Source organism: Sciurus vulgaris (assembly GCF_902686455.1).
Source record: "Sciurus vulgaris genome assembly, chromosome: 1".
Taxonomy (NCBI): domain Eukaryota; kingdom Metazoa; phylum Chordata; class Mammalia; order Rodentia; family Sciuridae; genus Sciurus; species Sciurus vulgaris.
The window spans coordinates 33,584,277-33,610,869 of NC_136461.1; the positions used below are offsets into that span (position 1 = coordinate 33,584,277).

Sequence of the window (26,593 nt, forward strand, 5' to 3'; positions counted from 1 at the left end):
GGAGGGCAAAGGGGTATCGTGCAGGGTCTCCTTCCCCAGGGATCTGGGCTCACACCTCCTGCTGAGCAGCCTCCACCACCCCTGCCCTCCGGAAACAAGTGCTCTGGGCAGGCTGCTAGGCCACAGCCTCTGCTGGCTGGGCCCGACAGCCAGGGCTGGAATGAGGGGTACAGACCCTGGAGCAGCCTAGTGAGGTGCAAGCAGGCCTGGAAGACAGACTGGACCCGAGGCTGGGGGCAGGGGTGGCAACCACAGATACAATCTTTACAAAAATACACAGATAAACAGGGCTGGGTGGGACAGTCTGACAAGTAACACTGTGCAGCTCCCCAGCCCTTTAACCCGCCAGGTAGGAAGATCCAGATTTGCCTGGGCAGAGGCTAGAGTCTGTTCCGAAGGCAGGAACACTGGTCACAAGGCTGGAGGTCCAGGGAGGACAGGTGCGGGGCCAACCCAGAACCTCAGCTCAGGGCAGAGTGTGAGGGTATCAGAGGCCATATAAAGCCTGACAGGCCTCTGGGGACCTGGCCCGAGACCCCTCCAAAGTGCTTTGGGCCCCCCTGCAGTCCTCCCATTGTCTCCCTACCCCCTTGGCATCCAAAGGACGTGTAAACACTGGGGACACAAGCACAAATGACTGCACTAGCAGTGGTGGCTGAGGGGACAGCAGCCATCCTGGCCAGGGCGTGATGGGACAGGTGTGACACCTGTCCACTGCCTCCCCAGTCTCTGGTGGGAGCACGGGGTGGAGGTGGGGACACTCCCCTGGCAGCTGTGCTCATATTCGGGAGTCCTGGAGGCGGCTGGAGCTGTTACTGCCCACAATGGGGATCTGGGCCTTGTCTGGATGCAGTGGCTGGACCTCGAACCCATCTTCAGGAGAGGGGGCTATGGTAGGGGCATAGCGCCCAGTCCGGTGCTCCAGGAGGGCAGGGCCCCAGTCTCTGCTTGGTTTTGTGGCATTTTTCAAACGCTGCACAAGAAGCAAGCAGGTGGTGCAGTGGGCAGGGTGTCAGAAGGGAGCCCTTAAGCCTCATCCACCCACCTCCTCCCATTTCTTCCAGTTGCCCAGCCACTGCCCCTCACCTGGAGAAGGGTGTCCCCATCTGTACGGCAGAGCTGGAACATGGCATAGAGTGGGATGCAGATGACGGAGGACAGGGCCATGAGGAAGCCGATGGCCACGGCCCAGCCTGGGTACTGGTAGTGGTTGTAGGTGATTGGCCGGTACTGGATCACCGTGAAGATGAGAATAAACTGCAGGGTGTGAATGGGAGTGGGTGTGAGGTCAGCCCAGAGCTCCTCCCAGACCCCAAGCCCTCCCTCCTAGCAACATGCCTTGCTTTACCCACTCCCAAGCAGGAAAGAGGCATTCTGGGCAGGCCACAGGCAACTTCAGCACCTGGGCAGTGGAAGAGGCATGGTGGGCAGGTAGGCGCCATGGAAGGGAGGAGGTCTGTCTGCCATAGTCCTGAATGGGCCAGTGACAGTCAAGCTGCCGCTGCCTTTGGAAGTCAGTTCCACTCCGAGACTCAAGACTCCCTATTACCTTTTGAGGCAAGGCCTAATTCTGGCCTTTAGGCCTTCACTTGCAAGTGACCTCAGCCCACCTTTCTGGCCACGTTACTTTACCTCAGTGTTTCAGTTATGCCCAGCACTCCTACCCTTTCTCCATTCGTTCTGGAGAATCATCCTCTGCATCTGCCTTTGTCAAACCCTGTGCTAGTACTGCCTCCTTCAGGAAGCTATTCCAGATTTTGTCTCCTTTTGAAGGGCCCCTCAGTGGCATTTCCCATCTGCCTCTCTCAGAGTTATGTTTCCTGTTTCCCAGGCACCTGGGAACACCTGGCTGCTCATGAGCTTGGGGTCTGCAGTGCCCTGCACAGTCCCTGGCAACAGCGTCTTGTTAAGCCATGCTGAGAGATGGAGGGAGCTGGGGAGAGGGTAGGGCAAAGCTATGGCTTTGGCTATGGCTGTGGAGATAGTGACATTCAGCTTAAGGGACAGCTCCAAGGGTAGAAATGGTGAGCATCCGGGAGCCTCTTTAGAGAGACGTGAGTGAGATGGGGAGTAAAGCCCATGGCTGCAGCAACAAAAAAGCCGAAAGAAGCAGTGAACCATGGCTAGTGGCTCATGGTTCCACCAGAGGGCCTGGAAGGTGGGGTGCCTTGACTTGCCAGCAGAGCTCAGCATCCTCCCCCAGAGCCTTCAGCTGCTTCCTGAAGCTCAAGCTCCTCTGGCCTTATGACCACATTCTAGAAGGTAAGACCCACATCCAAACTGGGGATCCCTTCTGGGATATACATAATGAGAGCATGTCACAAGCTCCTGAGTGGAGCTAGAGCCTGAGCCACATGTGGACAAATCTCTTCATTAGCTGACAGAAGGATGTGTTTGTCAAAAAGAGTTTTCCAGAAATAGAAGCCATGCACCAAAGAGAACATGATAGCCCAGAAACATGTCTGTGGAGCGTGGAGTCCTCATCTTAGGGTGACTCCAGCCAGTTTTCCTGGGCACAGAGAAGGTACTGCCCATTCTGCTTCAGTCTTGAGAAGACACCAGATGCAGGCTGAGGCTGCCCAGGAGGCCCTTCTTGTGTTTGTCTCCTTCCTGCCTCTTGCCCTTGACAGGTGCCCCACTCCAGAGTGGCAGCCTTTTTGAGTGCTGGGACGCTGAGCTCCCCTCATGTGGGCCCTAGGCCGTGGCAAGGCCCTCACCAGCCTTCCACTCCTGACAGCAGGAGACTTCCCCTCCTCGAGTTTCAAAGCTGGGCCAGTGGCCAGAACGGGTGCCTGTGCCAAGCCGAGAAACATCCCATGCCCCATGTGGTGGAGGCCTCAGCCCTCCAGGGGCCTAATTTTTAGAAACATGAGCCAAAGTGGAAGTCCTGTGCTGAGCTCCCTGTGGTCCTGAGGAATAGAGCATGACAAGGTGTGACTCCACACACTGCCCTTGCCACTGGGTGACCCCTCTGTCACTCAGAGGTAGCCCTGCTGCTTCTGGGTACACTACTCACCGCCCCTTGATTTCCCACCTTAAGCACAAGAAGACAGTGTTTAGCCCATAGGCCATTCCTCCCTCCTGGGTGTTTCCAGCATCACACTGGCCCAGCAGGAAGCTCCAAATTGAGCTACCTGCTCCACATCATGGCTCTGTCCAGCCTTACCAGTTGTGTGACTACGGACATTACTTAACATTCCCGTGCCTTAATTTCCTCATCTGTAAAATGTGGATGACAAGGATATCCTAGAGAGTTACGTTCAGGAGTTAACGTGTGAACAGTGTACAGAAAGGGCCTGGGTCCTTGCCATGGTCCTTACCACCAATTCAGCTCTCCAGTGGAAGTTTCCCAGCTGGTAAATGAATGGCAACATGGGACTTCCCCTCCTAAGCCTGCCCACTTACCTACCAGGAAGGCTTCGGAAGCTGCCCTCTCCCCCATGCAAAGCTTACATCTCCTGAGCCTGCGAGGGCAGATCTTGGGGCTGCTTCTGGAGCACCCCCACATATGTTCATGCCCTATAACCAACCTCCTCAGGCCCCTTCTGTGTGAAGGGCTGGGGTTGAGAGCAGTGAGGCAGACGGGTGACACAGAGGTGACACTAATGCCAGTGACAGCTCATGAGGCCCCTCTGGGGAAGCCAGGCAGGGACACCAGGCAGTGGGTCTGATTTATGAGTTGCTGCCATTCACCGTCCCCCTCCAAGCCTGAGCAATGCCATCAGTCAAGTACTGGTCTCTATATTTCCTTCCTGACTCCAGGCCAGGGCCTGGTGGCTCTAAATGTGCACACACCTAGCTGACTATTCAACTGGAGGCCAGGGTCATGGGTGTGGAGCTCTGGCCTAATGTACAGATTCCTGTTCTCCCTCCACTGGCTTCCAAGAGGACACGTGGTTGATAAGCATCAGGAGGAAGGAGGGCACCCAAGGAACTTACAAAGATGATAGCTGGAGAGACAAAGCGCCAGCAGATCTGGAAGAAGAGGGGTGGTGGGAACCCCAGCATCATCTGGATGTCCTGGAAGTAGTTCCGGTGCCCTGGAGAGAGGGCAGTCAGCGGGCCCAATAGGACAGTGGGTTGGCTACGGGCAGGGACATGCAAGTCCACGGAAACATGGGCACTTACCATAGATGTACATGATGGACACACACATGATGCAGGAGATGACGACCAAGGAGAAGCTGGCCGCATAGTTGTCCATTAGCAGCAGCCAGTAGATGCCTGCCTGTGGGCCAGGGAGCAGCTGAGCGGGTGTCCATGGCCCAGGCCTCCAGGCGCCTGCAAGTGCAGTCTAGCCTTTCCCCCACTTGGTCCTTACCTGGCTGGTGAGAGGGATGCCCAGCAGGAAGCCAGCCACAGCCACACCCAGGGTCACATAGGTCTTTTTCTGCAGGATCCACTCATTCCCCACCTCATCCACAATGGCTGTTACCAGTGTCTCTAGGAGGCAGAACTGTGGGGCACAGCCATCAGAGCAGGGGCCTGACCTCTGCCCTCTTCTCTCTCTCCAGGTCACCAGCCCCATCCCACACCTCATACCTGAGTGCCCAGCCCCAGCAAGATAAGCATGAAGAAGAACAGCAGGGACCACAGCGGGGAAATGGGCAGCAGTGTGAGGGCCTCAGGGTAAGCCACGAAGGCCAGGCCAGGGCCATGGTCTGCCACACGGGACACATCCACACCCAGGTGATTGGCCATGAAGCCGAGGATGGAGAAGATGACGAAGCCAGCATAGACACTGGTGGCACAGTTGGTGATGCTGATGATGATACTGTCCCTAAGGGGGAGGAGAACAGAGACCATTCAGGACAGCCAGCTTACTTCCTTCTCCCTGATTTGAGCCAAGAGAAGACATGGAGACAGGGCAAGTTCTAGAAACCAGCATGCCTCCCAACTCCTTTTCTGGTCTGCTCTGGGGCTTTTTAAGTAAAGCTGGGGCTCTCGAATCCTCACAGAGCTCCGAGACATCGTTATGCCGTCCCTCCTCCTTCTCTGGACAAAGTGCTCTCAGGACATGGGAGGAAGGGGTGGGCGCTGGGGGCCTGGAACACAGGGTCGGACTGTGGAGAGGGCAAGGCATGGCAGGCAGCCTCAGGGCTGGCCCCAGCTTCTCACCGGTAACAGTTGTTGTGGAACTTGTTGTAGGAAGCCATAGTGATGAGCCCGCCCCAGGCGCAGCCCAGCGAGTAGAAGATCTGGGAGGCAGCATCCCCCCACACCTGCAGGGAGACCAGCAAGACTCCATGTCAGCAAGGTCCCAGCCTGGCCCCTCCCCGACCCCTTCAGAGTCCCCCTCCACATCCCACCTTGGCCTCCAGGATCTTGTCCCACTGTGGGGTCAGGTAGTACATGATACCCGTGAAGGCTCCTTCCAGGGTCACTCCCCGCACAAACAAGATGGTCAGCACCACGTAGGGGAATGTGGCCGTGAAATACACCACCTAGACACAGGATGGGCTCCATGGACTCCTCTGGGCTCTCTCCCTCCCTGGCACCACCTCCTTGTCCCCCGAGCACCACTGGCCCTCTGGGCCCTCTTCCCCTCTTATGGCCCTTCCTCACCCATGCCCAGCATCCCTCCCACAACCCAGGTAGGGGAGGCAGGGTCTTTCAGGGTGGGAACAGACCCTGCCTGGGGAGGGGTACTTGCTTTCCCTGAAGACTTGACCCCTCGGATGAGGCAGAGAAAGACGACCACCCAGGAGACACCGAGGCAGCCTAGGAGGGGTAGCCGCACCTCCCCAAAGTTCCCGATGTCATCTGACAGCTTCAGCACATAGAGCCTGGGGGAGGGGAAACTGTCATCGAGGGCCAGCCTCTGCTGCCGGCAACAAACTTCAAGCCCCAGGGCCCTGCTGACCACTCCCTTCTGCGTCAGGAGGTCCCAGCAGCCAGCTTGTGGGAGATGGGAGCCATTCAGGGGCCCAGTCCAGCCAGCCCAGCCCTGGCCATTGAGCTCCTGAGGGCCCTGAGACCCAGGCACTGCCTTGCAGCCTCTCCTAGGGCCCTGAGGACTCCTGGAGGCTACCTGGAAGCCTGCAGCATGGGGTCTGCCTCTTTGCCCCTGCTCGGGGCCACCTGGCCCTCTCTTGTGCATCTCTCCCTTCAGGAATGCCCTCTCGGCCTCTCAGAAGTCACCTTTTCTGGGAAGCCTTCGGTGAGCATGCCACCCACACCAGTCAGCACCACGTCTGGTGAGCTGAGGGAGGCAGCAGAGGGCAGAGTAAAGATGGCACCCAAACTCCTCCCTGCAGGTCTTCATCTGCCCCCTGTGCTGTGCCAGCTGTGCTCCTCAATCAGCCAGATATTTATGTGCCAGGCCTTGTGCTAGGTGGTGGGCCTGCAGAAGCCATGATCCCAGTCCTTGGGAAAGAAGGCGGAGGAAAGCCAGCCACACTGCTCTGGTCAGGAAGGGTGAAACAGAAACGGGACAAAGTGCAGCAAGTCCCAGAGGGACATCCCCGTCCCATGGGAGAAGACAGGGTGGAAGGCTTCCCAGAGGTGAGGCTGGAGCTGTGGTGTGACCAGTGTGGAGGAGGTGGGTGAAGAGGACTGGCAGCATGTGCCAGGCTGAGGGAACAGCATCAGCCAGGGCAGGGGCTGAGGAACTAGTGTGGCCCAACCTGGGCAGGTCAGGAAGCTCAGTGAGGTTGGAACAGAGGGGAAGATAAGAGAGAAGCGTGAGGAATAGGAAAAGACCAGATGGTAACAGGCCATAAAGTCGAGGCTGAAAAGTTTGGATTTGGTCCTCAGGGCAATGGGACTCTTCCTAAAACCTCTGATAGGTTTTAGTTAAGGGTGCTCTGATGGTCTCTCCTTGGCCTTATAGTAGTTCCTTTCTCTCACTGAGGAAAAGGCAAAGCCCTTACAGTGGCTGCAGGCCCTACAGGATCCATTGTCCCTCACCCTGCCAGCTCTCTGATCTCTCCTCCTACCCTCCCCCTTGCTCACTGCTCTAGCTGCACTGGCCTCCTTGTTTCTTAAACATGTCAATGCCTCAGGGCCTTTGCACATGCCATTGCTTCTGTCTGGCATGGTCTTTCCCCAGATAATCACATGCACGTGTGGGTGTGTGACTGGAAAGACATACAGTCCTTAGGGCCCTGCACTTAGAAGGACTTTGAGTTTGGTTTAATGCTCCACCATTGCCATTTTGAGGCTCTTAATACACTTGAACAAGATGCCCCATATTTTCATTTTCACTGGGTCCTACACATAATACAGCAGGACTTGTCTACATGAGTCCCTCCCTCCCTCTTCATTTCCTTCAGATTTTTACTCAGGTGTCCTCTTTTTTGAGGGACCTTCCCTAAGTACATTGCTTAAAACAGCAGCCCGGCCCTACCCAGCATCCTTTGCTCCCCCTCTGCACAGACATCTGTCATGCCATATACTATTCATGTTCGGTCACTGTCCTCCATGAGGGCGGGAGTCTTTGCTCATTTCGTTCAGTGCTGTTCACAGAGAGGCACTCCAAGCGTACTTGTCCAGGAATGAATAAATTCTGCATTAAACAGTTTCGGAGGTGGAAGGAGGGGAACCTGGAAGGAGACTAGTTTGGCTGTTGGAACTTCCCAGGCTAGAGGTAAGGAGTAGGAAGGAAGCTCTTGGGCCTCAGTACCTCCGCCTGTGCAACACAGGTAAGGACCTCAGCCTGAGAATAATCTGTAGATAAATGTAGATGGAACGCAGGCTCCCTTCTTCCCCTCGGACAGCTAGGCCCTCTCAACGTGGCTCCCACTCGGATCAGCTGGCCTTCAGCATTCTTAGCTATATTCACCCCTCCCAGGATCGGTTCTCACCCCCTGGCACCACTTCTGATGTCCTGAGATGGGATATTACTCTGGCTCTTCACGAGACAATGCTGTCAGTCCTGGACTTGATGCCTGCTTGGCTCTCTGGCTGATGGGGGCCAGGCCCTTGGCTGCCATCCTCTCAGCCTCCCATCCTCCTCCACAGATTGTCCTTGGAAGCATGGCCACAGTGGCACTGTCCTACCTCTCCTCTCCTCTCCTCCCCAGCGCCCTGGACTGCAGGCCATGGGGCCAGCCATGGCTAGACCCTCTCAGGCTCTCCGTCCATGGGAGAGCCAACAAAGGGAGGAATGCTCAGGAACCATGGGTGGGGCTGCTGGGCCCCCATCCTCTCCTCTCACAGTACCTTCGTGACTCTTTTTCTCCCTGGTGCATATAGAAAAAAATACTGGTTGGCCCATTGAGGTAAATAGACAAGGCCACTCAGCTAAAGGCAGCTGTGTTGGGGCTTCAGCTGCCCAGACCTTGCCTTCCTGGATACTAGGTGCTACAACAGGGACATCTGGCCCTTCAGAAAAGCCCAGGGTCCTTCCACCGCTACTGATAAGAGTCACTTTTCAGCTGGGCATGGTGGCACACACCTGTAATTCCAGTGGCTCAGGAAGTGGAGGCAGGAGGATCGCAAATTTCAGGCCATCCTTGGCAACTTAACAAGGCCCTAGGTAATTTAGGGAGACCCTGTCTCAAAATACAAAATAAAAAGGGCTGAGGATATGGTTTCGTGATTAAGTACCCCTGGGTTCAATCCCTGGCACCAAAAAAAAAAAAAAAAAGGTCACTTTTTCTCAAGCTCCAGCATTCAAATAAAGAAACCATTTCTTATTTAAAGGACTTTTAAAACTTCATCTAATTATACATGCTAAACTGGTAGTATTTGCTGTTATTTTTATTGCAGGAGTACAGCATTACAGAACTAAGGAGTACAGAGTTTAGAAGGCTAGACTGGGAACCAAAGAATGGATTCTGGCTTTACTTTAGATGGCACCATATTTAGTTTTCTGTTTTATTTTAGACCATGTGCTTTTAAGATCAAAGAATTAACCTAAGAACTTTTGGAACACAACATATTTACAAGTTGGCTCTTGATACATGACCTCCCTGGAATTATCCTGCCTTATGTTTTGAAAAATTTCTCCATGTGTATATGTACATATAGATATTCCCTATAAAGATATATATATATATATATATATATATATATATATATATATATATTCCCTGTATTGATTATGTCTCTATCTCTAGTTCTGATTTCCTCAACCAGAGGGTCAATGCCTTAAGGTGGGATCACCGACTCCAGGTCCTACAGCCATGCTTACTGAGTACCTGTTGCTGTTCCTGGTGACTTGGGCTGCTTCATCTCATTCCACCTTTGCAACAATGGGGGAGGTCCTGTAGCCACCCCGATTTAGAGGATGAACATCTAAGACCGAGAGATTTGGTGACCTCCCAAGGCCACACAGCAAGTATGTGGCAGAGTCAAGATTTCAGAGATATTAGTGTGACTCCAAAGCCACTATGAGACACTAGGGCTGGGGGTGGGATCGAAGTCCACTGGGCAGCAAGGGCTGGGTGCCACAGAGACTGTGGAGCTGGGACAGACTGGTCATGAGTTCAAGGGCTGGTTGAGAAGGTTAGACTCGGACTCAGATCGTTATAAAGGACTGTAAAATGAGATTGTGGTGGGCTGGGGAGGCAGGGGAGGGCTGTGAGTCAGAAGGGTGAGCAGGAGGCAGATGTGGAGCAGAAGTCTACCCTCTGGGTTTCTCTAGCTTTAGAGGCATGTCTTCATCTTCCTTTTGGACTGCTTTTCTCCTTCATGAAATGGTGACTTTATTTTGTTTATTTTTTGTTGTTATTTCTGGTACCGAGGTTTGAATCCAGGGGTGTTCTACCACTGAGCTCCTTCTCCACCCTTTTTTTCTCCCACTTTTTAAAATTGGTGCATTACTCACCCTTTTTATTTTTTTTAATTTTGAGACAGGATCTTGCTAAGTTGCTGAGGCTGGCCTCAAACTTGCAAACTTCTTGCCTTACCCTGGTGCACAGATATGCACCAGTAATCCCAGCATAACATGGTAACTTCAAAATAATACCTGCCTGAGCTGCCTAATGAGATGGTTATAGGGTACAAATGACATCATGTCACTTTTCGAAGGGGTGTTGGAAAGTATGGACTGAGGACACCGCATGGCATTGCTGGCCTAGGACCAGGCAATGGTGTAGCCAAATAGGCTCTGGATATGCAGACCCAGACACAGCTAACTGATGCCCAGATCCTTAACCTTTGAATGGCTGCCTCTAAGTCTGAAAAGAGGGATAATACCTACTGAGATAGTATGTCAGCACATAATAGATGCTCAAGAAATGGAGTTGCCACCACGTGCGGTGGTGCACTTATAATCCCAGTGGCTCAGGAAGCTGAGGCAGGAGGATCCCAAGTTTCAGGCCAGCCTCAGCAATTTAACGAGGCCCTAGGTAACTTAGGGAGATCCTGTCTCAAAATTAAAAAATATAAAAAATATTAAAAGGGCTGGGGATGAGGCTCAGTAGTTAAGCACCCCTGGGTACTAGAAAGGAAAAAAAAAAATGGAGTTGCCAATTCTTCCTCACTGAGTGCAGCCACTCACGCAACTCTTAAAGGTCACTTCCCAGGGTCTCCAGAAGGGGGCAGCAGGGAGCCACTTCTCCAATCCTAGACAGGACTGGCCCTGTGCCAGCTGGGGAGCAGAGTTCAGCTGTCTGCCCAGAAATCCCCCAGCCAGGTTTCTCTGAGGACTATTCCCCTCTGGTTTCATTGAGAAAAATCTCCAGAGCTTTTCCCAGAGTCTCTGGTAGACAGCTCCTGGGAGGGGCACCACTGAAGCATCTGGGGGGTGGGGGGGCAGCAGGGTGGGTGAGGCTTTGTGCTCCTGGGAGCTTCCAGGAAGCTTCACCATCCTCAGTCTAGATCAAGCTGCCCAGTCCACCCCATGCCTCCAATCTAGTAAAACGTAACTGGGCAATTATCTGCTGAGTTGGACGTGAGCTCAGGAAGGCATCGTCTGTGTATCTCATTCCTTGCCGGTCTCCTCTCCAAAATGACCATCCAGGGATGGAGCCTGCCTGCCCCTCAGTGAGAGACAGTAGCTCTGCACTCTGCATGGGAGTCCTGAGGGCAGTGACCATGTCTTATCTGCCTATTAGGGGTCTCTCCCCAGCACAGAACCTGTCTCAGGGAAGCTGTTCCTTCAGGGGCTCAGCACTCAGGACCCACTATGAATTCAAGAATCCCCAGGCCTCCCACATCTACCTGTGGTTCTCATCACAAAACAAAGATCGCCTCAAGCCCATAGTCTGGCATCAAGCCCTGTACTATGCGATGCCTACTGGCCTCTTCTGTCTCATTACTCCCTGTCCTACCTGCCCACCGCCCCAGCTCCTATTCAGCAACTGCTGACCTCTGCTCACCTGCTTGTGTCTCTCCGATTCCTCTTCCTCCCTCTCTTCATATTCTGTGCAGACCTAATTACCTCCTCTTCCCCATCCTTTTTTTTTTTTTTTAAATAGTACTGGGGATTGAATTCAGGGGCACTCTTCCACTGAGCTACATCCCCTGGAAGAAGGTCCTGCTAAATTGCTGAGGCTGACCTCAAACTTAAGATTCTCCTGCCTCAGCCTCCTGAGTTGCTGAGATTACAGTTATACCACTGTAGCTCCCTTTGAATGAACCACTACCCTCTTGGTGACTCTACCACACTCCTGTGCATACCTGTACCAAGACACCTGCCCCTAAATGATCAGAAATCTGTCTCCCCATTGGATTCCTTAGGGCAGCGACTGCGGAATGAATGAATGAGGTCTACTTATTTGCTCCCAAAGCCCTCTGCCCAGATGCTCTCCAACAGGACCTGAGGGATTCCCTCCGGAATGTCCTGCGGTGCCCTCCAGAACACTTCCAGCAGCAGCTACCCTTCCACTGGCCCTGAGACTATAGTCTCTGAATGGTGTCAGGCTGTCTTGATCACAGCACCCGGCTTAGCAAACTTCCATGGCTCCTCTTGTTCTGCAGCATGAAGTCTAAGCCCAGTTCTTGTTAGTTCTCTATGAAGGCCATCTTAAGGCCCAAGAGTTCCCCCGACACCTGTTAGTCTCATTCGAGTAGGCTCCCCTGAGCCTTAGGACCAGTCCCTGCTTATCTGAGATCCAGGGCCTTTGCTCAGGCTATTCTCACCAGCATGCCATCCCCCTCTGCTCCAATTCTCTGAAGGTTCGCTGGATTTCCGGGGCCCTCTCTCACTGCTCTCCCAAATCAATGTCCCGTCTTCCGTGCTCTTGGTATGTCATCCTCTTCTCCCATGATTCTTCACCCAGCTCTGCCTCCCTCTGCACCCACGGGGGGCTGAGCGTGTAGCTGGCATCTCATCTAGTCTGCACATGGTTACCCGATGGGGAAAGGGAGGGCCGCGGGTTGCCGCCAGGCTCTCCTGTCCCAGGTCCAGTGGGGCCCTCACCTCCAGTACTCCTCACTGGGGCTGGTCCTCTGCAGGGTGTGGTTGAGCGGGTGGGAGAGGTTGCTGGGTAGGGCAGCAGGCCGGGAGCCATTGGTGAGGTTGGAGGTGTCCAGTACGCCAGCGCAGTCAGGCGTGTTCCAAGGGTTATTGCAGTAGGCCCAGGGCAGCACGTGTGTCATGGAGGAGAAGAAGTAGTAGAAGGCGATGCAGATGATCACATTGTAGTAGATGCCAATGTATGTGGAGACCACCATCATGCCATAGCCCACGCCTGGCAGGGAGGGGGCACAGGTCAGCACTGATGGGGGAGGAGCCTCACATGTCTAGTGGAAGGAGGTGAGGCTAACAATTTCTAAGGGCTCAAGGGGCAGGCTTTGCTGGAGGGTCATGGGAGGGACAGGTCAAGGCCTCTATAGGGGCAAGTTAGGGGGTGAAGGGGTTTTGTGTATACACATGGCAGGAGAGGAGAGTGGGAGGCAAGTAAACATGGATCCCAGCGTGCATCCATGGCCTTGGCCATTGATGTAGGGCTTCGGGTCAGCGCCCAGGCTCCGCGGGGGTGGCAGTGTTTGTACAGATGGGTGGGTCAGCGTGGCCCTTGGAGGCCGCTGAGAGCGTGTGCATGCACAGGTCCCTGCATGCATGATTGAGTGCCCCACCCAGGCCTCACCTTTGAACATAGGGCTGATCCTCCATACCCCCAGGCAGCCCTGGCTTGCAAACTGGCCGAAGGAGAGCTCCATGAAGAAGAGAGGAATCCCGCAGAATATCAGCATGATGAAGTAGGGGAACATGAAGGCGCCTGGCAGGCAGGGAGAGGCCTGGCTCAGGGTGGGCTTGGAGGATCCCACCCCAGGCTTCCCCCACAGCACAACCTTCGAGATTGGGTAGGAATGGAATACTAGTGTACCAGGAATTGAGCAGGAGCCCAGGTCTGGCGCTCTACCCCCTGCCTGTCTTTGAACTTGACAAAGGCTCCCGGGAAATCTGCTCTGAGCAGAATCCAGCCCCAAAGCTGCCATGTTTGGATGGGATTTGATGGTTTAACCAATCAATTTCACAAACATAAGTCACTGTGATCCTCAAATATCTCTGGACCATTTGGGAGGGTTGTTGAAGCATAGGGGGAAAAAGACGGGGAACCCTGGGAAGTAGGGGTATTTTTCTCCTCTTCTCATCTCTAGGGAGTAGGCTGGTAGGGCCAGGCCCAAATGCAGACTCCCAGGATCTGAGGGTGGTCTGTGCCTTACACAAAGGGTGCCCAAGCCAGGGATGGGGGTGAAGAAGACCAGGGCCAGAGGCTAGCCTCTGTCTACAGTGGGGTCTGTGCCAGGACAAGGGAGGCCCAGGCCCTGATGGGTGGGCCCTATCAAGGTGGGTGGTCCCTGCCCTGTGCCCGCCGGGTACCTCCCCCGTTGCGATAGCAGAGGTATGGGAAGCGCCAGACATTGCCCAGGCCCACGGCATAGCCCACGCTCGTCAGTACAAACTCAATCTGGTTGCCCCAGTTTCCCCGTGTGAGGTTCTGGTCCTTCTTGGTGGCCTCGCTGGGCACAGCACCATTCTGTGGGGACAGGAGAGAGGCTACCATCAGCAAGCCATTTGTGCTCCATGCCTGACCCAGCCTCCCCGGTGGGGACACTTTGGACCCTCCAAGCCCCCCTTTCGGGGTTTCTCCTCTGCTGGCAGGAGCCACAGGCAAGCCTGGCAGAGGAGAGAAGGGAGGAGTGGCCGCCAAGCAGAGCTTCCTTCTCTGGCCCCCAGCACCTGGGTCCAGATGCGCCAGGCCACCTGAGGAACTGCTGCCAACACCTGGAGGTGGGACACAGAGGAGGGTGCGAGAGCCAGGAGTCCACTAGCCCCTCTAAAACCTCCCCTCACTCCTCAGGGTAAGGATCTGGGAGCAGCTGAGCCTCATACCAAGCAGCCAAGACAGGCTGGGCACAAAGGGGCCTGTGTCCAGACAGCACCCCCCACCCGCCGCCTACCACATCGCCAGGCTGAGCACGCTGCCCCTGGGCAGGCGGCGGACCCTCCCCCCGCTGAAGGCTTCTTCCTGGTGGCACAGGGTGGGCAGGGCTGTGGGGAAGGAGGGGAGCAGCTGAGCTGGCCAGGCCTGGGGAGGGCATTGGGGTACTCAGGGTGAGCCTCTATACTGCCCATGGAAGCTGACCTGGGCCACGGCTGGGGGTGCTAGGCCATGAGTTGGGGAAAGAGACCAGACTTGTAAGCACCGTGCCAGACTCTGAGGACAGACTCCGTTAGGGAAAACAGAGGGAGCTGTTCCAGAAAAGGAGAGCAGGAAGAAGGGTCTCTGAACTGACAGAGGGTTGCCTGCAGAGGATGGAGCCACAGGTCAAAGGTCAGGAGGGCTGATGAGGGGATGTGTCCCAGGGAAGAATGCTGGGCCCGCCCATGGGAGCTGCCAGGCCCATGTGGAGCCCCAACTCCAGAGCTGGAGGTGGCTCTGCTTGTCCCAAAGAGCGCATGTGTCTGTCCCTTCCTTAGGCTGCACCCTTCCATCCCCCTCCCACAGTGAGTAGGACAGGAATCAAGCTACCCTCAGTCTGAGCCTGAGAAGGGCCTGAGAGTCTCACTATGGAGAATAGGGACCCTGAGAGGTCCTAGCAGAGGACATACACATAGTTCCATAAACAGCCTCACAGAGATGGGTTACGCCCCTGAGAGGAAGGAACAAGAGACCCTGGAGGATACCTGGATCGGGGAAGGAGCAACATGGCCTCTGAGAAATAGCAGTGTAATGCTGACCCTCAGCTTGAAAGAGACATCTTCAAGGACAGCTGTCACTCTGGCCTATAATAAGCAAGGTGGCTTGGTATTTAGACTGTGGCTGGACGCTGACACTGAAAGCCGAACGCGAATGGCCTTGGCGGGCCCCGGTGCCTTCCATGAAGGTACATTTGGGAACACAGACACAGCCAGCACCAATGCCTGGCAGAGGGACACCACAGCAGAGACACCTTTGTGGGGGGTCACTCCGAGCACCCAATCCAGCACTGCCCCCACCGACATGCTGCCCCTGGTACCGTCTGTCACTGCTGGGGGGGTGCAAAGCACCCAGAAGTGGGGGGGTCTCCTTCAAGGAGCACCTAGAGCAAATGGGCAGGCTGAAGATGCCTGCTTCATTCATTCCCTGATTCATTCCACAGGGTCAGAGAGTCACAGACCCCTCAGGCAGCAGCCCTCAGCTGGAACAAAGCAGAGAGCCCCTGCCTACTCGAGCTGGAAGTCCAGTGGGGAGCAAGCCATCAATGAAGTGCGCACATGATTCCATATGTGATTTCAGTGTACCCATAAAGGGGACTTTCTCAAAGTCACGAAAGTATAGAAAAGGACAGAGAGGGAGGACAGAGGGAGGTCACAGAAGGCCTCCTTAATGAATGGGCTTAGAGGCACACTTCATTCTTGGAGAGGCTAAGAGTCAGAGAGTGGTCTCTGTGACCACAGAGAGTGACCTACAGAATCCCGCCTGCCCAGGTCACCACCTCTTGGACCTCCTCTGGGGCAGGTATAGCAGTATCCAACAGGGCCAGCAGGCCATTTTTTTTTTTTTTTAGGATGAGGATTTGCTTGGGATGGTTTATCCATTCCCAAACAAATAACAGCCACATAGGGCTCCTATATGTTGGCTCTACAATAACACTTTTATTCTGTCCCAGGCTTGTTTACTTAGGGGCACAATCCAGGATTGTGCTAGCTGCAGGGTCTGTGGGTGGGGTCACAGGACATCTGTAACATCTGTAAAAGGGACAACCAAGGGTCCAGGATGGCCCTATGGGCAGAGCAAGGGTAAGGCCCCTGCAAGAGACCCAGCTCCCCCAGGTTTAAAGTTCAAGACCTCTCTCTCAGCCCAGCAGCATGAAGGGACGGACTCCCGGCCCCTCAACCAAGTTTAGCAGGACCAGACTTGGATCTTCGAGGTTTGCTCTTTCCCTGGCATGGAGGGGGCCAGGGAGGGTGGTGATGCCCCCAGCCACGTGCCACAGGCAGCCGCCTGCCCTAGCCCTTAAGAGCCAGCCGCTGCTCCGCTAATGAGCTGCACACCACTGAGCCATGCGCTAACCAGTTCAGCCGTGCACGCTCCACTGCGGGAGGCCTGCACCCCCAGGACAGGGGTTGGAATGGGTTTGGCAACTGGGCTCTGGCAGGAAGTTCCTGACGACCCTGGAGGTCTGCTACGTGCAGCGGTTCCCTGAAGAAGAGGCGCACATCTTCTCCTGCCAGATCTGAATCTCTGCACCAAAGGTTCCTGACTTGGCGAACCTTGCCCGGCTGATGGCAGGAACCTCATCCACTGTGGGCCCCTGGCTTCAAGTTCAACGCGATCTAGATTCGGACTCGGCAGGGGGTCTTAGCTCTCAGCAGAGGACAGACCAAGCTGACTTTTCTCCTAGCACACTGGAGGGAAGCTTCTCCAAAGCTCTCCCTTCCTGCAGGGGCTTTATGAGTGCTCAGTCCCCTTCCCGTCTCAGCTGTCCTCTGGAGACCACCTCCATTCCCTCCTCCCCGGGCAGCAAAGCTGTTTTCAGTGCTCCATGGCCTTTTCCCTCCATTCTTCATCTTTTTTGGTCTGAGATGCACGTTTTTCTTGGCCAGTGACAACTGTTTCACTGATGTTAACCGAACCTGCGGAGGGCTGTGGCTCTGAAATGCCCACGAAAGAGCACCTTCATGCTCACGTTTTAGCTCAGACTGCCTGGGCCAGCTCGCCCCACAAACAGGCGGAGCTCCAGGCTTCCCCTGCCCACCGTGGGTCACCATTTGCCCCTTGCTGCATTCCCTCCCTCTCCCCTCACACCTTAGTGGGGAATGAAACCATAGTGGCAGATTCCCCTCTGGCTTGATCTGCTCCACAGGCTCCCTAGACAGCCACGCCCGCCTTGTCTGTGCCTGTCACCCCTTTGGGCAGCTCTGAGAGGCCACAGCTAGGAAAGAGCAGCCCCACTCACCACCACCATGGGTTCAGGCCCTTAGGTACTACCCTGCCCTGAACCCAGGCTCTCCCAGGGTGGGCAGGATGCAAGTCTGGAAGAATTCCTTCCGAGTGGGAAAAGCTGGCACATGTACGTGCACATGCACGCGCGCGCGCACACACACGCGCCCCTCTGGTGATTATGCTCCCTTACCCTCAAGACAGGCCGTGGAAGTCTCAGGACTGTGACCTTTCTTGGGTTAACAAGCCCCTCCACCCGCCAGTCGCTGCCCAGCTGGCTGAGCCCCACCAAGCAGAGTCACTTACATAAGTCCTTTACATAGCCCTCCGCGTGGCTTATCTGCTGCCTTGGATGAACTGGAATTAAGGCTGTTCAACTCCCAGGGCAAAATCCAGATCTCCCATTTTGCCCTGGGCTTGGCTGAAGTGGGACAGTGCAGGGCATTAGGACTCAGGTGTTCCAGAACCCACTCCTCTAGTAGCCAGGAGCAAGTCGCTCCTACTCTCAGTATGTCAGCATCCCTATCCAACCAGGGGATTGATGAGGTACCTGCTAGAGACCTGAGAGGCGAGAGGCAGCCTCCACAGGCCTTCCAGGGTTCTGTAGCCCCACCTCGCCTGCAATTTGGCTATTTCTGACTTCCCCCTGCAATTGCCATTAGTAATCTACAAGCTTTCTAGATTACTTTTAAAAAGTGTTTTGTCCTTTTCCCCACCCCTGTTTATAAAAGTATAACAAGCTTCCCAGCAGCTTGGGAGGCTGAGGCAGGAGAATCACAAGTTCAACGCCAGCCTCAGCAATCTAGCAAGGCCCTAAGCAACTCAGGGAGACACTGTCTCTAGATAAAATACAAAAAGGGCTAGGGATGTGGCTCAGTGGTTAAGCACCCGTGGGTTCAATTCCCAGTACAAAAAAAAAAACAAAAACGGAAAACAAGCTTATCACAAAAAAAGATATTTTGGAAAGTCCAAAAGCATAACGAGGACACACTGGCCAGCCCAACTGGACCAACACCAGGAGGGATACCCTCCTTTCTCCCACATGCAACATGGTGACCTAGCCTTCTGTCCTAGATGAATGACTGTTCCTGCTGGGGACTCCCACCCTCCTACATCCAGTGGATATTTCTGTGAATTGTAAACTACCTCCTCCTGCTCTTGGTGGACACGGAGGAATCCTGGAGCTGCCCTGGTGGGGCGGCCCCACGGGGAACCAGCAGGCTTCTTGTTTAGGACTCTCTGGCCAGGGTTGCTCATGGGATGAAGTCCCATCCAAGACAAACTTTATGAAGGAGAACGGGCAAGACCTCACATCCCAGACTGACTCTGAGCCAAATCAGAGCACTGGCAACTTTCTCTGAGCCCCAGTGGGGACTTTGAGCGGAACAGTCATTACAGTAAATTGTGCTGCCTCAGAAGACCTCATGACTATTCCCTCAGCACCCTCGGGTCTTGCTCCCCCAAGTTCTCTCCATTAGGCCAGGAGCCAGGATGGTCCTTAGGCAGCAACCACCATGCAATGACAAAGGCTTCTATCCTTTACCTGCGTGACACTAAGTGGGACCAGAGATTCAGCCTGGCCTTAGTCACCTGGATGTGAGGCAGAGTCAGGGGTGGGGGTGGAGAAGCAGAACCATGGCAATATCTACCCCAGGGTTCTGAGTGCTTCCTGCCTCAAGGAAAGCTCAGAGCACCTGGGTCCCTCCCAGGACTCCAGGTGCCTGCAGAGTCCGGTCTTCCTGTGGCAGGCAAGAGAGGCAAAGGTATGCCTTCTGCTGTTTCATCACAGACCCCTGATTGGCAGAGTGACCTGCCAATTGTGTAAGCAGCAGACAGAAGACTGGCACCCCAGGCATGCCAGGCTCCACTCCAGCCCTGGGGAGAGTGATGGAGGGTACTAGGTGGGCCCTGCCCATGCCCATGGCCTTGCCTTTCTTCCTGAAGAAGCCCAGCAGCTTGGGAGACTGGGAGGAACTGCCCTGTCCTGCACTAAGGCAGCTGTGGACAGCCAATGCCCTTGTTGGTTGGCAGCAAACTGGCACCCTGGGAAGTGGCTTTGGTTCTTGACCCTAGCAGTCCTGAGGTTTGGGGGCAGCTCTGCATAAGGCTTCTCCCAATCCCAGCCCACATCACCTCAGAGGACATCGCTTCTCTTGCCTTCGGAAGGTCAGGTTGGGATGTCCTACAGAAGACGAGCGTGGCTTTCCCAGTCCCCTCGCCCTCGCTGCCACCGGCTTCATTGTGCTTGACATCCCTACCCATCCCCGACTTCCAGGGACGAGGACACACCAGCTCCCACCCACTGTGGGCACTTGCCCTGGACACTGGAGAACGTTCCATGGGGTCTCTTCTCCTGGCTGAGGCTCGGGCCCGCCCCCTTCCCCCAGCCCTCACCACTGAGTCCATGTACCGCATTCCCCTGCCCCCTCACCCTCTCCCCATAGGAGTAACTGCCGTGGCACCGACAATGAGGCTGTATTGATTAGTACAATTCCTGGGCACCTCCGGCCCGTCTCCCCGGGAGCTAGGACAATGCAGCTTTGATACTCAGAGCAGATTCTCAGCAGGTCCTTGGGCTGGGGGAGCCCTCACACCCCCATTTGCCTCCCCCTTGCCCCCACCACACCGCTAACTCTTCTTGCACTCCTTTGCACAGTTGCAACTTTCTGGGTCACTTTTGCTGGTGTCTGTCTCACTCACTGGCTGTGCCGGCCCCTCCCTGGCATAGACCACTCAGTCCCTCTCCCCACCACCAGCCCAGCCTCCAAGACTGCCTGGCACCAGGGAGGGGACTCGACCTTCTGGAAGGTGATGACTGACCTGTTCCGGGGAAGTGGGGGCCGCAGGTCCATGTGCCGCGGCCATCCCAGGGCGAGCGCTGGGAGCGCGCGTGTCTCCACCGCTCATTCACACCTCTGCCAGCTCCAGCGCGACACTGACGCATCCCCTGCCTCTCCCACTGCCGGGCTGGGCAGCGTCAATTACTTTCACCTCATCTCCTCCCGAAGCTCTGCCTACCCCCTTCCCCGGCCCTCCCCCTCCGGCCAGTCCCCATGCCGCCCGGCGCGGGTGCTCCGGAGCTAGAGAATGAGGCGTGGGGTTTGTTGTGTTTTTCCCTTGTTCTAAGCAAGTTACTAGAACAAAACACACACACACACACACACACACACACACACACACACACACACTCATAACCACAGAGTGGGGCAAGGCAAGCACTGGCCAGGGCAAGACGATGGAGGGCTTGGTCCACAGGCCTGGCACTGGTGGGCTCCTGGCAGGGTGGGTGGGTGCTGATGAGTGATGGGCACTGGAGATGGTGCCAGGGCAGGAAGATGCAGGGCATGGTCCCCAGGACACTACCAGAGCACCTCAGGCTCCTCAGAGTGATAGAGGCTGGGAGATATTGGGTGCTACAGCTGTACTTATCTCCCTGGAGTTAGGGACCCCTTCAACCAGCTAGATGACAGGGTGTCCTCATATGAAAATGTGACTGACCATGTAAGAAAGCTCTGACCTAGTGACCTATGCCATCACCTCCAAAGAAAGATGGCATTAGTCAAGACGGGGGTCACCATAGAGTGGCCTGTAGTGATTTGCACTGCGTTTCCCAGAGCCTGAGGGGCATATCTGCAAGTCTGTTGCTGCATGTGCTGTGTGATCTTGGCAGAGTCTCCATGACTATGGTGGGATGTCACTCAGACCCATCCAGTTCTTCTCTGAGGCCACACTCACCGGTCAGTCCCTAGTTGGTGCCCAGACACAAGCCAGAGGCTAAGAAGGTAGATTTCAGTGTCCTGGGAAAGTATATGTCCCTCTGGAAATTGATCATGCTGGAAGGCCTGATATATAGTAGGCTCTTAGCAATATCTGTCAAATGAGGCATGCATGAATCCCAGCGTGAGGACAGCGTTCCTGTGAGCGGTAAATATGACCCCATGGGGAACATGGGAAATAGTGTCCAGGGAGAGATGACATCTTGAAAAACAGCACAGGCTTTGTACTCAGACAAGCCCAACTCTGCCATCTCTAACCGTATATAACCATAGGCAAGTCACTTAATGTGTCTAGTCTCAGTTTCTGAATCTCTAAAATGGGAATAATGTCCACCAATCATTGTCTCTAGTAAGCATTAGTAGTAATAGTAATAGATAATATATATTAAGTGCTTATTATGAGCCATGCTATGCCCTAAACACTTCACATATACTAACGCACTTAGTCCTCCCAACAACTCCAGATGGGAGGCACATTATTCTCTCCATTTGAGGGAGGAAGGTGTGGAAGGCTCTAGTAGTCTAAGCATGGCCTCAGACCCCACCAATTGAGTTGCTCACTAGGCCAGCCTCATGCAGTCAAATCCCCAGACACACTCCCCTGATTTCCTGCAGGCACAGACTGAGGGCCAAGGCCCTGGCTGGGCCACTGGCTTCAGGAAGACCCAGTCACCCATGATGCCCAAATGCTCACTTCCACCCAGGGTGGGCTCTGGGCTCTGGTTGCCTTGGCCTGGGCTGGGTGCCCAGAACAGGCAGGCCTGGCTGGATGGCTTTCCCTGGCTCTGGCCATGGGGACAGGAGGCAACGGCCCAGCTGGGCCCTGGCCGTAATGAGGCCTCATTAGTGGAATCCAGCTGCTCCAGCCCCACTTAGGGAGGCTGACTCCCCCAGCCCCTGCCTCTGACTTTTCTTAATAAGAGTGGGCATGCCTCCAGAGGGGCAAGGAGTCTAGGGACTTTATTGTCCCCTCTGACTCTGGAGGGAAAGGCCCGCTGAGCTAGGACTGAGCAGTACTAGGAATGGGGGGGAGGGCTGGGGAAGCTGTGTGTGGGGAAGTGAGGCTACGGGGCCAAGTGCCAGAAGGAAGGTGGGAGGGGAGGGAAGGCAAGGCCCTAGCACCAGAGAAGAAGCCTGAGGAAGGCAGGGCCTGCTCCTCGGAATCTAGATATTCCAGTGCACTGGGAAGGTGGTATCTGCTCATCTAGGTTCAGCAGAAGATCATTGCTCAGGCTGTCCTAGTCAGGACAGCACCTCCTTATATAGACCTAATAAGGAGATATGAAAGTGCCCACTGTGTGCCAGCCCCTGAGCATGGAGAGCACCTAATGCATGCTAGAACCTGCAAGAGCAGAGCACCCACTGTGTGCCAAGTCCAGCACTGGAAGAATACACATCATGTGGCAGGTATGTGCTAGGAGAGTGCCCACTGCATGCCAGGTCTGGTGCAGTGGGAGCTCACACTGTGAGTCTGCTCCATGCCAAGTAAACCCACGTGGTGTGCTAGGTCCTACGCTAGATGAGCACCCTGTGTATGCCAATTTCCACACCAGGGAAGGACCCAGTGTATGCCCATCCCTGAACCGGGTGAGCACCCACGTGCACCTGGCGCTGTGCTAGATGAGTGCCCACTGGATGGCAGGCTCTATACTAAGGAAGTGCCCAATGTGGGCCAAGTCTGTACTAGTTGAACATTTGCCACATGCCAAGACTTGTGCTAAGTGAGTGCCCAGGGGTAACAGGCCCTCTACAAAGAGAGAACCCAATGTGTGCCAAGCTCTGTGCTTGGTGAATCTGCATGTGTGCCAAGCCTATACAAGTTGAGCACTTGCAGCATGCCAAGGCTGGACTGGGTAAGCACCCACTGTGTGCCAGGCCCTGTGATGGATGCTGCAGAGAAGAGGTATGGAAACCCTCATGTGAAAGCATAAGAGAACAGGGCAGGGTGTGGCAGGCCCAAATGCCTATGGAGCCTTCTGGGATTTATATACTCTGGCACCCAGAGCCTAGCACAGAATGACTGCACTCTTATTCATCAGGAGGCTGCTGAGAGAAAAGGCGACCAATGTCTTCAAAGCCAGTGAGGCTCACCACAGGCAAGGGGACTGAGACGGCCAGACTGGTTTCAGACGGTGGGGTTAACGCTGAGCCAGTCGGGGCTCCCTGGTCTCCTGTCCTGGGCTCCCCTCCTCCAGCTCCTGTCCTTCGAGACCCAGGCAGCCCTGCCGCCCTACATGTGTACAGAGGCCCTATTTCTCCACGGAAGGTCCACTCCACCCATCCCCGGTGCCCCCAAGCATCCCAGCTGCTCCCAGGCTTGGAGGCACCCTGGCCAGCTGGGTTCTTGCACGGCCCTGTCCTAGGAGCTGCTGAGGCGTGAGGGAGGCAGCTGAGCTGGCCTGGCAGAGACCATCTGGGCTAGGAGTGGGGGAAGGGACACGTGCAGCAAGCATGTGGGCCTGGGCACGTGCTGGGAAATGACTTGCTCCTCCATGGGGCACCTGCTCCAGAGCCCGGCAAAAGCTCCAAGGATGACACGGGGTGTCTGTTGACACTGAGGAGAACTGAGTGGCTCAGGTCCTCACACTCGCACCTGGAGTAAAAGGTAATAGAAATGAGGTCCCCATGGTAGGGGCTAGCTGCCCACTCCCTACACACCAGGGTACACGCAGGGTACCAGACGCCACAGAGAACTGGGAAGTGCCAAGTGCCATGAGTCTACATGCACACCCATCATTATCCTCTCTTCTGACCTACCACGGCCTCCAAAGAGGGAGCATGTCAGAAAGGAACCTCCTCAGCCACGTGCCCTTAGAAAGACATATCACCTATAAGTGCTGACTTAGCTCGAACATCAGTTAGCAGAGATGGGGCTTGGCAGGGGCCACTGCCCAGTGCACCTCCGAGGCCGTACGTATCTTAGTGACAAGCACTGAATGGAGTGCTTCAGTTCTAAACTGGGACCCAAGAATAGCGTAGTCCAAGGTCATCAGCAGAGCTGAAAAAGAGGCAGGAATAGAATCTCCAAGCAACCACTGGGGGTGCCCATGGGACAGATGCTATGAGCCTCAAAGGCAGCAGTGGGCAGAAGCCAAAGGGCAGAGGGCACAGAGGAAAGCGAGCCTCAGCTATCTTTAGGCACATCCTGGTGCTGGGAACAGTAGTCCCAAGGCAGCATTCTCTTCGACAGATAGCCTGGCCAGGCTGGCCAGAGAATATGGTCCAGGAAGCTCAGCTGAGGCAGGGATTGTGGGACCTCAGGATTCGCCCTCTTCATGCTGCCCACGTGGGTCCCCCATCTCCCCTGCCTATCCACTGTAGCCTTTCCAGCGTCTCTCCAGAGAAGAGCAGTCATGGAATGCTCGGAGGGTTTCTTGGGTTGCATGGGACTCAGAACCTCCACCGTAGGAAGGGGCAGAGCCATGTCCCACTTTCTGCTTAGGCCCATGGCAATTCCAAGCCTTCTATGGAAATCAGGGACCTCATTTGGGTTCTAATATAGCAACCCACGCCTAATGAGTGGTCATGTCACAAGCCCTCCATCTGTGCCCATTGCCGAGCATCCAGGATTCAGGGTAGCTCAGGAACACCTTCAGATGCTCGGGTTATTCAGACTTGCTCCAATCAGGAGGGCCTGGGGGACGGGGTGCATCCTGGAGGTTCAGGACAGGGCGGGATAAAGATCCTGAGCCTGGAGCAAACTGCCCAGTGCCCTCCCCAAAACCATTCCCTGGACCAGGTAGGTACTTTGAATCTCAGAAACTTTTGGTGAGAGACAGGGTTAGTTTGGGGAGGGCTCAGCAGAGACCCTGGACCAATCAGTCTTTAAGTGAATGAGAGAAGCAACAGAAGGCACCAGTGGGGAGAGAATTTCATGAGGGGAGGAACTGTCCTCAGTCACAGGCTTCCTCCCCTGACAGGTGACGAGTCTGGCTTGTCCCTGAAGCAAGATCCCAAGAAAAAACTACAACCCTTTGGATAGGAAGTGACATCATTTTCCTAATTCCTCTTCTGGTGCCAACCTGCTCCATCCATCAGTAAGTGTTGCTCGCTCTAGAACCTCACTGGGGCCCTTGTTTTTCGAAGGCCTCATCACTATCACCCATGTGCTCTGAGACAGAGAGCAAAGGGTCACAGCTTGAGGAAGAGGAATAGGGAGATTTTCTTGAAGGTCTCAGGAAAGGAATCAAGGAAAATGTTCTTTTTTAACATTTTGGAGTGAGAAGGAACCATACAGAACATTCCCTGTGGCACAGCCCTGGGTGGGTGGCCTCCTGTCCTCCCAGCAGGATGAGGGTATCTCTCAAAAACACCTCTTGTGACCAGGACAGGAGATGTGCCTCTGCCTCTTGGCAGGCCCCTGTGGGGTCTGGGTCTGTGGTGGAACCTGCCCTGCTACGGGGTGCAGTCTGGATCTGTCTAACCTGTTGGGTAAGGGGCTTCCTACCAGGGTCTGGGGCAGCCTGCACGTGTGAGAACCTACACACAGCCCCACGGAGGCTCCTAGGCCTTCCAGTCATGGCAAATAGCTGGTGGGAGGTTATAGGGGCAATGCAAGTCATGGTCTCCCCCCACCCTGGCAATCTGGCCCTTATACTCACCAGCATCCCTTTGGCACCTTTTCCTACCATGGTGGCAGTGGGTTGGGGTCTCTGAAGACCAGATCACACTCACAGTTCTGCTTCCAGCACCTTTCAGACCACAGACCTCAAGAGCTGTGGAGAGAGCAGAGAGTGAGGTGAGGCCCTGGCTTGGGCAAGCCACACATGGACATCGGGACTCTCCAGAACAGGTAGTGCCAAGTCCCATACCGCCAGTCGAGGCCCAATATCCCTCCCACCTTGGCCCACCCCTCTGCCAGTTAATTCCACATCCTGCTCCCTTCTGGATGACGCTCAGGTCCAGCCCCTTCCCAGCTCTTCTCCCAACCCTTCCCCTTGATCATTTATTCTCCAGGCTTCCTGTCCCAATGGGCAAAGGTCTATTTTTGACTCTCCAGATGCCCAATCCTATAAAAGATAAAAAACGAACACATAACTGGGATGGGGTCCAAGTCCTTCATCATCTGTGTGAATGGCCACAACCTTTCCCAGGAGGGGAGTCAGCTCCGGCCAGCACTTGCTCCCCAACCTCAGCCGAGCCAGGCAGTCCTTCCCCACCCGATGCCACTTGGCTTGGGCTCCAGGGTGACTGGGCTTGTTGCTGTGTCACTCATTTACTCTGGGCACACCAGACAGACCAGGTGTAGTCATGCTTTTGCTCTGGCTGTGCCCAATTTTACAACACCTTCTCTCAGGTGCAATTCTGTAAGTCCTTTAGGTCTGGGCTTAAATCTCACTTCCTCTCCACATGGAGCGTCCTCTGGACACTTCCCCCACCAACATGAACTGCTGCCTCCTTTCTGTTTTGTGCAGACTTCTACTAGTGCTCTTATCATCTCATATTACACTTATTTGCTTTTAAGTCCATGAACCACAAGTAGGTGAGTTCCCTGAGGCCTTATGACTGGGCTTCCTTCACCCCACTGTGCCCAGCACCGAGCATAGCACTAAA

The 26,593-nt window shown here is 55.0% G+C and overlaps 1 protein-coding gene across 3 annotated transcripts; it reads right to left on the minus strand.

Moving 5' to 3' along the window:
• Nucleotides 1–190: 190 nt before the first annotated feature.
• Nucleotides 191–25,686, minus strand: SLC6A9 (solute carrier family 6 member 9). 3 transcript variants are annotated; one of them, XM_079111667.1, is made up of 13 exons: nucleotides 25,642–25,686; nucleotides 13,718–13,874; nucleotides 12,981–13,112; nucleotides 12,311–12,581; nucleotides 5,654–5,786; nucleotides 5,310–5,444; nucleotides 5,119–5,222; nucleotides 4,543–4,780; nucleotides 4,322–4,456; nucleotides 4,129–4,228; nucleotides 3,940–4,040; nucleotides 1,087–1,257; nucleotides 191–973 (listed from the first exon to the last, which is right to left on the minus strand). In XM_079111667.1, the coding sequence occupies exons 1-13, from the start codon at nucleotides 25,669–25,671 to the stop codon at nucleotides 779–781; spliced, it is 1,902 nt and encodes a 633-aa protein (XP_078967793.1). In that variant the 5' UTR covers nucleotides 25,672–25,686; the 3' UTR covers nucleotides 191–778. The 3 variants fall into 3 exon arrangements, with proteins under 3 accessions (XP_078967793.1, XP_078967794.1, XP_078967795.1); XM_079111668.1 differs by lacking the exon at nucleotides 25,642–25,686 and adding an exon at nucleotides 20,085–20,255; XM_079111669.1 differs by lacking the exons at nucleotides 13,718–13,874; nucleotides 25,642–25,686 and adding an exon at nucleotides 20,085–20,256.
• Nucleotides 25,687–26,593: the final 907 nt, after the last annotated feature.

Excerpts from the sequence above, each read along its gene's own strand:
- SLC6A9 (XM_079111668.1), bottom strand. The coding sequence starts at position 20,171 with ATGAGCGGTGGAGACACGCGCGCTCCCAGCGCTCGCCCTGGGATGGCC. Across the intron at positions 5,223-5,309 it reads ACAAGATCCTGGAGGCCAAG|GTGTGGGGGGATGCTGCCTC; the intron begins GTGGGATGTGGA and ends GTCTCCCTGCAG. Across the intron at positions 1,258-3,939 it reads TCTCTCCAGCTATCATCTTT|TTTATTCTCATCTTCACGGT; the intron begins GTAAGTTCCTTG and ends CACACCCTGCAG.